Raw genomic sequence first — 15,692 nt, 5'->3', positions numbered from 1 at the left:
TCTTAGAATACATCTCACAGAAATGTATTGTTTTAATTAATTAATTGTTTTAATTCCAGGTGTCCTGTTGAGAAAAGTTTTCACAAAAGTCTCCTTTTCCAAGATTGTTTTTGTGATCTGCAATAAATGTATGTTAACAGCTGGATATCTCTGTAAGAAACAAAGATGTAGAAGTCAGAGGATCTCTTTTGTGTTGAGTCAGTGCTTTATAGCACTAATCACTTGTACTGCATTTAGGAGGGGTACCTTGAATATAAACAGTCTCTTGAGAAAATATAAATAAGAATTATTTCAGAAAGCATTAATAAATATTTAATACAAATATTTATTTGATCTGCAGAAATTTACTTGAGTGCTTCCTCGATGCTTCAAAACTGAAAGAAGCAAAAGAGTTTTCATCTACTGCAGCAATCTTTATTAAGGAGAATGTTCCAGATAAATACTCTCAGATATTTTCTCTAATGGTAATGCTGTAAAATATTTTAAACTCCCAGTAAGACAGGAGTTTTCTCTACATTTCATAAGATCATAGTTATAATTGTTAAATATGTTGTTTCCTTCCTGCTCTGTGTTATTTTAATAAAACATAATACCATTGGGATAACTGTTGCTAACCCTAAAAATTCTGTTTGGAAATAATTACTATTAACACAGAAGATGTAGTGAGTGCAACTTAACCTGCCTTATGCCATTGAGGGCATATTTAGCATCTGTTGACTTTTCTCATGCTGATAAGTACTGAAATGACCCAACTTGAGCCCTATAAATAGTTCTAGGAATCAGAGCGTATGACAATAGTTCACATTTCTTGCATGCCCTTAATTTGGGAAATAAGAGGGTGAAGACGAATGTGGCAAAAGCAGAAATAGGCAAATAAAACTTGGAAGTTGCATGCAGTCATATTTTCTTTGATTCTGCTACACTGTCTATTGTCTTTTTCTGTCCACTCCCAATCAATGCATTTCAAGAGCGTATGTTTATAATATAAAGTTCTCTAATATTTGATTTAAGAGAACCAATATACAACCTTCCAGAGGTGCGATATTAATGAAGCAATAACATTTAAGCAAGCTCAAAATGACTTTTGTATTTTTTAGATGCAGTGTTGAGTAAAGCTATTTGGCAGTGGCCTTAAACAGGAGTATAAATTAGTTCTAAAATTGTACTTGGGCTGTGAGTCTCAGCAGGGCTACAGAAGTATGATCCACACTATTGAGTGCTTTAGTAAAAGCATACTTAAGTCCTGCAAAGCTTAATGTTGCAGTACAGCTTAATTAATCAGTACTGATTGCTATGGGCAGTCAGTGTGAGAGAGTCAGAAGAAATGATGTGCACACATTTAGTGTGTAACTTTACAGTTAAATTCAAGTAACTGCAGTTTATTGTCATTTCTTCATAATATGTTATATATAATTTATAGTTACAGATAAATTTGAATAGGGATCATTTCTCGTAGCTGGATGAGATGATTTCAGAATAAGTGCTATCCAAAGGTATTATTAAAAATGCATTAATTGGAACTCTAGCTCAGATGTTAGTTCCACATTTAGATTTTTGCTAATACTTCCGATCCTCACTATGTGATGATTAGTATAGCTCTACTAGGTGATCTGTGCAGAACAACATAGATTATCGTAGTAGCCTCACTGCCCTTGAAGTCCATGAAAAAGCCTATAGTCAACTTACCTGCTTTATTTTAGCCCTCTTGAGTGTCTGTCCTTTGTTTGCTTATTTAGTCAGTTAATTAATAATTAAATTTTTATTTTATAGGTATATCACAAACTAATGGATATTTCCCAGGTAGAGAAGGAAATACAAAATTCCATCCATTTTCTGGTTATTTATAAAATGCAGATGTTAAAATTGTAAGTATTAAAATGTATCCTTCCATTTGTACTTTGATGCTTGATATTACAGAGGTAGGGTCAGGTTCTGGTATCGCATATACCAGTAGAAAAACCTACTGCAAAGATTAGTTTCTCAAAAGGAAAACTATAATGACAGTTTGGGTAGTAACTGTCAGGCCTGTCTAGATGTCAGCCTCAGCTGAAAGGTGAGATAGTTCTTTGGGAATGTAGGGAATAGTGTGTTGTACAGATATTCTCAGGTGAAAGAATTTAAGAGACTGAAAGATATTTTTGTATCCAACAGATTGTGGTTCGGTACACAAGTCATGTTTAAGAGAGCAAAGATGAAGTGGGAAAATCACACCTAAAATATAATGCATGAATCACAAGGATGGGAAGCGTAATACTTTTTAAACTTTTAAATTTTAAAGGCATAAAACAATTCAAAAAATTAGGCTTCATAACAAAATCTCATTTAATTTTATTTTTTCAATGTCTCAACACTTCCCCAATTTTAAAAGTGTTAATTCTTTTTTTAGTAACAGTAGATTAATTTATGTTGACCTTATAGGGAAGGAGTTTTGCACGACATTTTTCTTTGCTTCTGGAATAAAATTTACTTTACTGTCTGAAGTATTAATTCTCACACTGGAATGTTCTTTGTGCTTTGTATCTGGCTGTCTCTGAGTAACTTACTTGGCATACTGAGGTAGGTTTTGTTGACTTGATTTTTTCTTTTTTTTTCTTTGATATTTCAAAATCCAGGTATCCCACTGATACATTGGTCTAAGAGCCATCCACTCTAAAGTTAGGAGACTTATTTCAAATTTTTAATGCAATAATATTTCCTGTGAAAAATTATGATCAATTCCTAATATATTGCAGGCAGTGGGACACAAATGAATTTCCAAGTGATGCCACCGCAAATCTGAATTCTTTATATGTACTTTTGAAACAATATGATGTACCTCCAGCGTCTGTTCTCAGTGTGAAGTGAGTTTTACTTGTCATACCCCCATGAAAGTTAATGCTGAAGTTGATCCTGCTTCCACCCGTTGACCTTGAACAGAGTGAACTTGTACTTAGTTATAACAGTTTGCGTTGTGTTAATGCTTAGGTCATCTTAAAAAAAGACAAAGGTCCTATTAGGCTTTATTAAGGAACCCAACATTAAATATCTTCTTCCATATAGCTGTTTGTATAACGTGATTAAATCTTTCCATAACCCTTTCTTGTTGATAAAATGAGATTTTTAAAAGGTCTTAGAACTGACAAGTGCTTTTCAGACTTTAGTTCATTTTTAGGTTTTCTTGGGGCCTTTCCCAATTCTTCAACGTAATTCTGAAATGCAGACTAAATTGAACTCTCTATTCCAGTAGTTATATCACAGCTGTTACTTATGGAAGTAATACTACATTTTTACTTGGTAAATTCAATCTTCTTTGACAATATTCAGGTATCTCATTACTTCTCCTATCCCAGACAGTACACTATGCTCATTTGGTTATTTACGGAGATCCAAACATTTAGAATACAGTCTCCAACTGTGTGTGTTCTATGTTCCTAGTTCCTAAATAACTGACCAATGGATTTGACTGTTTTGTGTGCCAGTTGACAGAATTACCTGCAATCTTTGATTGCTATTTCAGCATCTTTGTGCTGCGTACATTTCATTCTGTGTTTTTTATGTTCTTCAGGAACAGTTTGTGCAAGACTACAGTAGAAGTATACGAATTATTTTCCATAAACAGATGAACTTTGGTATTTTTCATGTAGCCAACTTTAATCTTTTTCCTTTTACTGTTAATTGTGAGCATTACTAGTATAATCACATGTCCTCTAATATTCAGATGACTTCAGGGGTTTCAGATATATTGCACAAAGTTACTCTCATATAGTGTTTTTCTAATTCCATAAAAGAGCAATATCAGATTCTCTGAAGTGACTTTTTTTATTTTTGAAGGATTCCTTTGATTCTGGAATTAGCTCGTTTTTCTATGAAAGTAAACTGCATTAAGCTTGCATATGATTGTATACTTGATTTGAAGAGAGCTGGGATTACTGTAAGTATTATTATTAATTACAGTTGTTTTGTTGGTTTTTTTTAACACCCCCCACCCCCACATTGTGATTATACTTTAAAAATAATACTGATAGTTCTGGGATCTTCTGTCCATCTCTGTATTGTTTATATATTCATTAATATAAATAATTACTTGGATAAGTGATCTATTCCTGAAGTAGAGAGATATAAGGTCAGAAGGTAGGATATAGGTAGAATAGGGTAATTAGTAGTGCAGTTAGTTTTGGCAAAACGTTAACTGTAAATTTTTGCCTATGTTTTTTAAATGTTATCTGTGGAACAGTTTGATTGGAAGTTAAATGCTGCCTGCAGGTTTTGAAGATTTAACCAGTTTACCCATTCAGATTGTAATTGGTCACCAAGATGTAAGCTCTGAAAGCAGTTAATGTTATGTGCATTCACTTCAGTCTTTGAGTACAATATCAACCTTGCAGAACAGCATATGAATTCTAATTTTGATGAGGAAAAAACAAAGCATTTGTCTGGAGCATGATTAGGGGACTGATGAAAGGAGGAGTTCAAAAAACATTGCCCAAAAAAAGGCCCAAAGTTGTTACCTTTTCTGGAAGGTAGGACTTAAGCAACATAGTGCTCTCATTGGAGCGAGGAATACGGAGACGTTGTACTGCAAACTGCACTCCTTAATCCTTTCCTTTGTGTGCTTCTTTTCTGATAGCGTTTGTTCCTATACAATTCCCAGTTTCCTTTAGTAGGAGTGATTCATTTTCCAGCAAACTATTGGTTTGTTATTTACTAACATTTAATAATTTTTATTATTCTGTAGTATTTTTATTATAATGTTACTGTAGGGGTATTCTTAGATTAAAATTTTGTGTGGTCTCTGTAATAACTGGTCTTTCAATGTGTATGCCCTTTTTGATTCTTATATCCAGCTGGCTCTGAGATTTGTTTTTTCTGTTCCTTCCCCGTTGTCGTGGTTTAACCCGAGCTGGCAACTAAGCACCACACAGCCGCTCGCTCACTCCCCTGCACCCAGTGGGGTGGGTAAAGTAGGAAGGGTAAAAGTGAGAAAACTTGTGGGTTGAGATACAAAAACTTTACTAATTAAAAATTAATAATAACAACAATAATAATATTCTAAGGAAAAGATGACGAAAAAATAGCAGAGACCAAAGTACAACCCAAGAAAAGATAAGTGATGCAAATGAAAACAATTGCTCACCATCAACCAACTGATGCCCAGTCAGTCCCCGAGCAGTGGCTCCCCTGCTAACCTTCCTCCCCATTTTTATTGCTGAGCATGATGTCATATGGTCTGGAATATCCCTTTGGTCAGTTGGGGTCAGCTGTCCTGGCTGTGTCCCCTCCCAACTCCTTGTGCAACCCCAGCCTACTCGCTGGTGGGGTATGGTGAGGAGCAGAAAAGGCCTTGACGCTGTGTAAGCACTGCTCAGCAGTAACAAAAACATCTCTGCATTACCAACACTGTTTCCAGCACAAATCCAAAATGTAGCCCCATACAAGCTACTATGAAGAAATCTAACTCTATCCCAGCCAAAACAAGTACACCTGTTGAGAAACAGAACTGTATTCAGAAAATCAGTATGTTTTTCAGATACAAAAATGTATGAAAAAGTGCCTGGTTGTGTTGTGATCCCCATGAGTAAGTTTTCAGTTATCATCTGAAATGTGCATGCAAGGAAATATAAGTGTCAAATACTGCCAAACAAATCTCAAAATGTATTTCCAAATTTCTATTATAGCGATCCTATTTTGAGTTACTTGTAGTGTAAATTTTACTTCTCCTCATTGAAATTTTTTTAATTCAAGTGTCTGCTTCAGGCCCATTTTTTCTGAAAATTTCCCACAAGTCTAAAATCATACACAATTCCATGGCATTCCACTGGAAGATGTGTTTAAATCCCCTAGATCAAAGATTCACAAGGGTTTAGTTTGAGTATTCATATAGACAGTAATAGCAAGTATCCCCTCTGCAGCAGCAGTGGAGAAGCCTTGCTACTATTTCAACCTTCTCTTCTCCCTTAGAGTTAGTGGGTGTTTAAGTGACCATCTTCAGATTTCCTGGCATCATTTTGACAGTGACGTCTTCACGGTAGAGTCAGAGGAATCTATATCGAGTTCCAGTTCCTTGGCTTTTGCCAATACTGACAAATTTCTCAGCAATAACATGAATTCCATCTCTCTTATGTATTTGTCATTACAAGATCGTGGCAGTTCTACATTCATCTAAGTTTTTCAAGATCTCATCTGTTTTCCAGTCTGGGGATGTTAAATTAACGAAGGTCATGCTGAGTAATTTGATAATAGTTCATAATGAATGGTGAATGGAGATGCTGTCTGGCTTTCCCTACTGCACCATATGAAACCAAATACAAAGTATCTTAGATGATCCATCCATCCAACTTCTATGATTTAACAGCCAGATCTTTCCTGAGGTGTTAAAAATCTCACCTCTTTTTTCACTTAAAAGTTGCACTACCTGTCAAGATGTATCCTTTCTGTCTTGACTAGCTCTGGTTTGTTCCAATCGTGTACCTTATTGATAACATTAGTGAGCAAGAATCTACTAGAACTGAAATAAAATTACAGTATAGGAAAAATCAAGTGTACGCTGGTTTTCTTATTGCAAAGTCTGGCAATGAACAATTTTAAAAATCCTGATAAAGTTATTTTGCAGCTTCAGCTTAGTAAGAAGTGACTGCTGTTCAAACAACAAATTCTACTCCCCTTTTATTGTTTCAGTTAATTAGCTAGTACAGTGGGATTTTCAGTAAGAAAGTACAGTGCTGTATTAGTGTAATTGCATGGCTTTAATCTTCATTGTGTTCCCTTTTAATTATTAGAATTAGCATTTTATATATTAATACTTCATAGGAGCAAGGGAAACTTATTGAAATAGAATGCCTGGAATGTGAATATGAAGTAAAAAAAATCGGCACTAAAATTGTGGCGTATACCAAAGGAGTCGTCGAGGTATGTTCTTTAACTTTGAGAGAAAAGTAAAAGTTTTAATCTCTTAAATATTGAAAACTGCATTTGGCTTTTGTGTCTTAATTACATTATACTGATCAGAAATTCTTTTAAACTTTATATTCTTTCTAATTGGGCTGCCAAGAAGAAAACAGTGAAAAATAAACAGTTGTATATTCCTCCCTTAAGTCTTCTGTCTGACTATAAAGGTTCATAATATATTACTTGCCAAGAGTAGAGATGGTAGCATTGAGGCATGCAAAGGCAACACTCTCTTGTTTTCATATTTTACATTTATGGGAGGTGTTTTCATAGAGTATCTCGAGCTGGAAGGGACCCATAAGGATCATCGAGTCCAACTCAACTATTATTGCATGTTATGGGTGATATCATACAAATTCTTATGTCAGAGATACGCAGATTATTCCTGATAAATTATCACACTGGGGAGGATGTTCTTGGATTTCTATAGTCACTTGACTCAGTTATAATTCAGATCATCAGATTGTCAATATTATCAATGGGATTAGATAGATGCCTACAATGAGCAATTTAGAACAGCTATTAGAGGCACTAAAAGTTCCTAAACCAGTAAGTATGAATATGCTTCATGGAACTCCGTAGTGTTAGTGCATAAACTTGCTCCTATCTATGACTGTTCTCATTTTGTAGTTCAGAAATTCTGTTCACCTTTTGAAAAAAAATTTTCATTAATTCCTTATAATATGAAACACTACTAATACTGCTTAAATAAAAAATAGGATATTTAGATACTTAGGTATTTCTAAATATTCCCACCACAGTGTATGCAGTTGCAGAGGTTTTTTGTTTTATTTTTTCCTTTTTACTTTTTTTTTAATCGCATAAACTCTAAAAAGAACTTAATAATTAGTGATTGTCTGTTACTGTAGGTAAGGATTTGCTTTTAGATTTAATAGGAACCAAGTTTTATTGACAGTATGGCAAATCCCATTCATAATATTTATTTTTTTCCTCTCCTACACTGCATTTGTAGCTTAGTATAAAAAAAGAAAAAGAAGCCAAGCCTTCTGAATTCACAAATATTTCACAGTTACCAATTTCTGTTTATCATAAGAAAGGGGAATAGCTGACAGACTTCTGCCTGAAATATGTAGTAGCAGTATGGAGTGCCTAAAAGAAATACTCCGTAGTTATCAATGCCTATTTAAAAAAAAAAAAAGTTTTTTGTAAAGAAATTATTAAAAAAAAAATATTAAATAAAAAAAGTTTCCAAAGTCTGCTGGCTGAGGGACTGCTTTCTGTTGGAAACAGTCCTAAGATTAAAATTGGGAGGAATGTGTAAGAAGTTGTATTCATTAAATGCAGTATATGCTAATTCATTTTTCATTTGTGTAGACTCAGCTGGAACTGATTAAAAATCTTGAGTTAACCTTAAAACATGCAGTTCAGTTGGGAGATCCTGAAGTGATTCAGGTTGTTTCTGCAACCCAGTGGAATCTGTGCTTACCACTACTACAACACAATTTGCATCAACATGTGCGAAAGCCATTGATATCTGTTGCTGATGTCCTTGAAGAGATTGACAGGTAACTTTATGCTATGTACTTTTTTATTTGTTACTTTGAAAGGTCTAATGACTGAGCATCAAACTCATTTAAAAGCTCAAGCTCTGTGACATTAAGTGTCTTTGAAAATTTTTCACTAGCTTGTAATAAATGAACATCTATGTATTGCGTACATTTCCTCGTTAATCATTTAAATACAGGTTCCTTTCAGGCAAAATCTGTTTAATGGCCTATAGTAAATACTGAAATTTGTTAGGAACAGAAAAATACTATAATCAAAATTATGTGAGAAATTTCCAAAGCTGCAATGTGAGTAAATGTGTTGGAATGTGGTTTAGATTCTTGTATTAACATCATTTTTGTTGGTTAAAAACATACCATTAAAAAATTACTGTTAAAAAACAATATGGCTTCTGTGTTTCATATCAAATAAGACAGTGCTTGCAAGACACTATTTTTGTATCTTCGGTGATGCTTCTTTTAATTGAAAAACCTACTGTATTAAGAAAATGTATAATGTCCTTAGATGTATTCTTCTGTTTGCTGTTATGCTGTACTTAAGGTTCAGCACCTAAACAGCTTCACCTTTTTCGCTAATTTGAGTGGAACAAGTAAACCTTAGTATGTGGTACTTAGTTAAGTTTGGATCTATACATAGGCTGACTGCTAAGAACACAGATCATAACTTTTGTAGCAGAGCTAGTTACAGTCGACATAGTTTGTCATTTGTGCAGAGCAGTAGGTGGTTTCTGATAAAAATATTACAGAGGAAGGTGAGGAATATATTTTCATTGTTCTTAAAATGTAATTTTTTAGTTGCGTAAAGAGGAAACAGAAGCCTGAAGAAGCAGATATACACATGTATAAAACCGCTATATTGTATTGCTATACTGTTATTCAAGCATTTCTTATGCTTTCCATGTGAAGAGTGCAATATCAGCGTATGCTACTTTGATATTTGTACTAAATGTCAGTAGTGACAATTTTTCTCTAAACGCTTGCAGGTTAGGTTTTGGGGGGGTTAGGGTTTTGGCTTTTGTTATCCGTATATTCCTAACAATCCAGTAGACTCAACCTCAGCTCTGAGGTGGTACTGTCACTAAAGATTGAATGAAGCCACCTGTCCCTATTAATTTGCCTGGCTTCATTTTTGTTTTGATTGTAGCTTTAATTGTAACTACTTTGCTCCGCAATAAAAGGGCGATACTTGCCTAGTCAGCTTAGCTCTGAAGTGGGCATACATTAGTTCTTCGGCATGACATTTGATAGCCTTGAAAACCTTCTTTCTGTTCTATTTTTCATAACGTTGCTTTCATTTATCTGATTTTTGTTTTTCTTCCTGGAAATAATCTAAAGTAGCATGTAGAGCTCACAGCTGTCATGAACAGCTTCCTGGGGCAGGTGATGGACAGGGAGCATAGTGTACCTGAGACTGGAGAACATGCAGTATTCACTGAAAACATGCTGACTTCACAGAGTAGTTTCAGCAACACCTGGGCAAAGACACTGCCTACAGTGAGTGTGTACACCTATGGTGAGCCAGATCTTTAAAAGTGGTGAGCTCGTACAACCAGGGCCAGATTTTTAGAATTACACTTCTACTTAAGCGTTATGAACAGAGAGTGAACTTCCATCAAAAGTGGCCATTATCCGGTACATCATGCTCTCTCTGGGAGTTAATAAATACTTTTGAAAATCTGTTCACTTGATTTGCGTACCTAAGTGGTAGCTTCAGTGTGGTACTGAAAAAGAGTTCTGCTAATATACAAAGATCATCAGTTAGTCTACAAGATGTGTTGCTTCCTCATGGCTGTGTTTTCTCATGCAGGGTTAATGGAAGTAAAATGCAGTTAAATTGTCTAAGTAATTTCATTAAAAATTTCAGTAATTGACAGTGAAAATGAAAGAGACAAGTAAGTTAAAAAGGGAATGTCTATTTTCATACTGGAGTCACTCTTAATTATTGAGTTTCACTTTGGGGTAATTTTTAGGTCTAAGAATTTTAGTTTGCCTCATTTTCACAGTTTACATTTAAATTCATGTTCCTTAGCATGTTGACTTTGTTGCGTTGCCAAGTTCATATGGAAATAGCTCGTATTGAAGAAGATGGGGATAGAATAGAGGCTGCTGTGGAACATTTGCAAAAAGCTATACATCTAAACAACGGTGGGCAGTATCAAGAACATCTAAGATTGATTTTTAACCGTCTTCATTTGCACACAATGCTGTATAAGTCACCTGAGTGTCTAGAGGATCAGGCAGTAATGATGATTGAACAGGTAATTATGAAGAATAAGGTCAGTAGCTGAAAAAGGTTTGCTTATTGAATTCTGGCAGGGGAAAGCCAGGTGTTTAGTAGAACTGCATATTGTAGAGCCAGCATCAGCTTGCTTTCAGCAAATTGACATTGGTTCATTGCCTTGAAAAACTCTGTGAATTCTCTGTATGGTGGTCATGCTGCTTCACACTCTGAAGATTGTGACAGAGGATTTTTTCCAGTTATGTTCAAAGCTTATTTCTTGGGGGTGTAAGGGAAGTTATTCATTAGCAAAAATATCAGCAAAAAAGAAGCGTATTCATAATTGTCAACAATTAAGATTTCATTGCAAGGAACAGTGTTTTAATTAATGAGGGGAGCAGTGACCAAATAGCTAAAGAAGCTCGAGATGTTGGGCCCATGTGAAATTCATGACGTTCAACAAGGCCAAGGGCAGGGTCCGGCACTGGGGTCATGGCAACCCCCAGTATCAATACAGGCTGGGGAATGATGGGATTGAGAGCAGCCCTGCAGAGAAAGACTTGGGGGTGCTGGTGGATGAAAAGCTGCACGTTAGCTGGCAATGTGTGCTCGTGAAAGCCAACCGTATCCTGGGCTGCATCATAAGAAGCATGGCCAGCAGGTCGAGGGAAGTAATTCTGCCCCTCTGCTCCACTCTGGTGAGACCCCACCTGCAGTACTGCATTTAGCTCTGGGGTCCTCAGCACAGGAGAGACACGGACCTATTGGAGCAGGTCCAGAGGAGGCCACAAAAATGGTCAAAGGGATGGAACACCTCTCCTATGAAGACAGGCTGAGAGAGTTGGGGTTATTCAGCCTGAAGGAGAGAAGGATCTGGGGAGACCTTATTGTGGCCTTGCAGTACCTAAAGGGAGCTTGTAAGAAAGATGCGGGGCAGATTTAGACTAGATATAAGGAAGAAGTTTCTTACAATGAGGGTGGCGAAACACTGGAACTGGTTGCACAGAGAGGTGGGAGATGTCCCATCCCTGGAAACGTTCAAGGTCAGGTTGGACGGGGCTCTGAGCAACCTTATATGGTTGAAGATGTCCCTACTCATTTTAGGGGGCTTGGACTAGATGACCTTTAATGGTCCCTTCCAACCCAAACTGTTCTATGATTCTAAACATCCTAGCCGGTTTCAAGATAAATCAGCATGATGTCACACTTACAAATGACACTAAATAATATAGTCTAAAGTCACAGTGTAGTCATTGTCAAGATTTATTGTGTCTAATTCTGTTGTGGTGCTTCAGCACCTGAACAAAAATCATGTTGGCAACTGATTGTTAGTTGGCTGAAAGAAATTTTAGCTATACACCATTTTGGGATATTCAAAGAAATTAAGATGTGTTCACTGAATCTAAAATCAGTACTGGAAAGCTGCTGGTGAGTTGATATGTCTGTTGTTAGGACAAAGACGAGTGAAGATTTTTTTGTCTAGTTTTAATGCTTTTCCATGCAAGCTTACTCTGTTTAAATGTCATTTTAAAAAAAGCACTTACACCTCCTCTGACTTTGGCTAATTCTGAGTGGACTAGGAATTTTTTGTATTTTGTAGCAATTCCTAGTTATTGGAAAATGGATATGTTATTGTTGGTTTCTAAATAAATACTGTTCTTTATTTAAGAAAGTATAACATAATGACAGGTTATACACTGAGGAATATACTGTAAAGATCCATGAGGAGCATGAACAGTACTTTGTATTCAGTTATCCTTGATGTATTCATGCCAAGATCAACCAAAGTTCTACAGTCACTTTCAAAAACAGTAATAACTGCAGAATGATGTGTAAGATATATGAAGATGCACAATTCCTATAGGTATTTTTTTGGTAGTACCAAGTTATATGATCTGCATTCTCTTATGTTTAATAAATAAGATACATAAATAGGAATATAATAAAAATGAACCTTATAACAATTAGCTCTTTTCTTTATGTAGGCTAAAAGGGGAAAGCAGAAGGATAATGTGAGGAGAAAGAGGTCCCTTCTGGTAAATGCAGGTCTTGCACTAGCTCCTGATTCATTTCAAATAGTCCTTGACAGTGAAAATGAAGCTAAAGGTAACGTACATATGCGTGACTGAAGTTACTATGCTTTGACTGCTTTGCATAGTCTTAAAGGTTGGACATAACATCTAGTGGCAACATGTAGAGAACATTGCAATACAGGTGAAGTGACAGTTCTGCTGAATTCTGTGGCAAAGTTCCTATCGATTTCATTAGGGATCTAAGATTTATATTGTGATACTGGAAGAGGAAATGCTATTGTTTTCCCCTCTGAATTCATCTGAATCTTATTGTTATGCTGTAATCTTATTTTCACTATGTGCAACTTCTGAACGTTCTTACCCAAGGTCAGTTTTAAGTGGTATTTTCAGAAGTTTCACCCCATAATATTCTGTTAATTATATACAATATTGGGTATTCATTCTATATTGTAATTGTCTTTCTATTCTAAAATCTTGCTTTTGAGAGATCAAGTTTTTCACAGAGATTTAGGCATGAATTCATTATTTACTGTCTAAAACATGGATCATAAATAGGTATGTTCCTCATGCCGCAAACAGCTTCGGTTTGTGACTATACAGCCTGTTGTTGAAGAAGAGTGGACAGGGAACAGATTTTCCAGATTGCTTGAACTGTTCTATCTTATCTTGGCAATAAAGCAAGTGTGTGACTAATTTAACTAACTTACTGAATATACCCAGTGTACTCCCAGGGTAGAGATAATGCTGAAGGAAGGGAATGCTACAGAAGGAGTCCTGTAGCTTCCAAAGCAGCCTGTTCCTACCATGGAAGGCCACATGGTTTTCTCACGCCATCTATTCAGCCAGGCCAAAATGTTTACCTTGCATATTCTCATTTCAAACTTGGTCAGCTGATGACTTAGAAGTAAGAGTGTTATTTACAGAATCAACAATCCCACTTTGTGCAGTACATTTAAGTATGAGAAAACTATTTTGTTGGAAAACATTTTCATACATGATTTAAGGTGATAAAATGCATTGTATTTGTGCAATTAAGAGAATTAAAAGCATGCATGTGTTTCTCCTTGCTCTTGAATTTTCAGTTGACAACTGTAAAATTATATCCAGACTTCCTCAGAATAAATCTTACCACACGTTAGCTTCCCAAGATAAGCCATTAAAATGAGTGAGATTATCACAATATTACAATTATTACAATACCTTCTATCTGTTTGATACAATGTTTTGTAAAATTTTGTTTTGAAAGATTTCAGTTGTTCCTGAGGCTGTCATCCAAAGAGTGAGTTTTTTGCTTTTTCCATGACACTTGTGTTACAACAAACTTAAACATGTTTATTGAAGGAAAAAGAAAATATGCAACTGTATTATTCAAATATACATAGGACAGGACATCAGATTGTAAGGTTATTTTTTCTTTTAAGTTGCATAAATAACTGTGCATCAACATTTCATTCTTTTTTGATGTGTGTGCTGGCCTAATTTAGTGAGAGTTGTACCCATAGATCCAGAGAACAATGTACTTTTTTAATCCACAATTCTTTACCCTACAACCTTACATGATATTACTGTCGTCACGTATTATACTGAACAATTTCTGTTAGTTGATCTATGTGTTTAGTTAGGTAACACAGCCTTATCATATGCTGGTTAATGCATTGCAAAATATTTTTAGCAAGAATGGGTAAGACACTATGCCTTCCTATTTTCATTGTAAATGAATGTAAGTGAACCTACTTATATAGATAAATTTTAAAGCCAGAAATACTTTATATGTATTTGCTGCTATTATTTGGCAAATTTTTTGAGGATCAAGTTAAAACTTAGTCTGCATTATGTTAGGGACCATCGCTTAGATTCAAGTGAATGTACAAACTCATTGGATTTCCCAGTCGCATCAAGTTACTCCTATTCTAATGCAAAGTGTCTCCTCTATGTCATTACACTGCAAAAAAAAAAAAAAATCTCTTTTCGATGTATGTGTATCACAGGAATAATTTTCTACCTCAGGTGGCCAGCTTGTTCCTCCCTTGCATCATTTCTCTGTGTTGGTTATTTCTTTGTTTAATATTTTTGCCCAATATCTTGTTGACTAAGTAAAACAAAAGTTAGTATTTTCAAATTAAAACAAAACAACAAAGTTTAATATTGATTGAAAATGTGTTTGATTAGATAAGTGTTTTTAAAATTCAGGATGAATGTGAATTTTACATATTAATTGATCCATTTACTCTTGACTGAGGCTAGTTAGAGCAATGCATGTACTGTCAGAAAAGAGCTGTACTTGAGATATTTGGGGGCCAAACAAGCATAAATCAGGTTTTGTATGGGACAACTATATCTGAAGATATAGGAAGAACAGAAGTGGTGAAGTGTCATTTTTTTCATGTTGGTTGGTTGGTTTTGGGAAAGCTTGAAGGACTGAAAAAAGGGCTGGATTTCAAGTGTTTCAGAAGGTAGTTAAGAATCAAATTGCATACCCTTCATGTGGATTTTTTAATATCTAATACTTAAAAATTACCTTAAATTCTTTTTTCTTTGCAAAGTTTCCTCAGGTAAAACTAGGAGTCAAATAAGCTACCTCTGTGCAAAAGCACAACATCATAATAAAAGCGTGGAGAAAGTTGATGAACATTTGGAACACTTAAGAAATGAAGGTGACAGAGAGAGGTAATAAGTATGGACAAGAAAAGTCTCTTTTATCTTGTGTAGAAGTCTCTAATGGGGAAGTTTCTTAGTGCAGCTGTTAAGTTACTGGTGATACCTTGTAACGGGCTGAATACTTCAGTCAGACCTGGCAAAGCATTTAATCATGTGTTTAACTTTATGTCTGCAAAGTTCCATTATGTTCACATGCTATGCGTAATTTTATTCTTTGCTATTTCTAATCTACTCTCACATGCACACATAAACTCACCTATTCTATTGATATGAACTAAACACACAGAAGAATGAGTGGATTAAGGCTGGAAGACTGAATAACTTGATGTACAA

General features: G+C 35.3%; 1 protein-coding gene across 7 annotated transcripts in view; it reads left to right on the top strand.

Moving 5' to 3' along the window:
* The window catches only part of CFAP46 (cilia and flagella associated protein 46), a 98,725-nt gene that overhangs the window by 17,661 nt on the left and 65,372 nt on the right, over positions 1–15,692 (top strand). For all 7 annotated transcript variants that reach the window (XM_052800039.1, XM_052800034.1, XM_052800035.1 and 4 more), the window contains 9 exons: positions 341–464; positions 1,771–1,865; positions 2,733–2,840; positions 3,811–3,910; positions 6,787–6,885; positions 8,260–8,450; positions 10,480–10,708; positions 12,654–12,774; positions 15,245–15,368. In XM_052800039.1, coding sequence (XP_052655999.1) covers positions 341–464; positions 1,771–1,865; positions 2,733–2,840; positions 3,811–3,910; positions 6,787–6,885; positions 8,260–8,450; positions 10,480–10,708; positions 12,654–12,774; positions 15,245–15,368 — 1,191 coding nt within the window. The remainder of the gene's footprint in view (positions 1–340; positions 465–1,770; positions 1,866–2,732; positions 2,841–3,810; positions 3,911–6,786; positions 6,886–8,259; positions 8,451–10,479; positions 10,709–12,653; positions 12,775–15,244; positions 15,369–15,692) is intronic.

Source organism: Harpia harpyja, chromosome 10 (genome assembly GCF_026419915.1).
Source record: "Harpia harpyja isolate bHarHar1 chromosome 10, bHarHar1 primary haplotype, whole genome shotgun sequence".
Lineage (NCBI taxonomy): Eukaryota > Metazoa > Chordata > Aves > Accipitriformes > Accipitridae > Harpia > Harpia harpyja.
The sequence above is the reverse complement of the archived record's forward strand: the minus strand, read 5'-3'. Positions and strand labels throughout refer to the sequence as shown.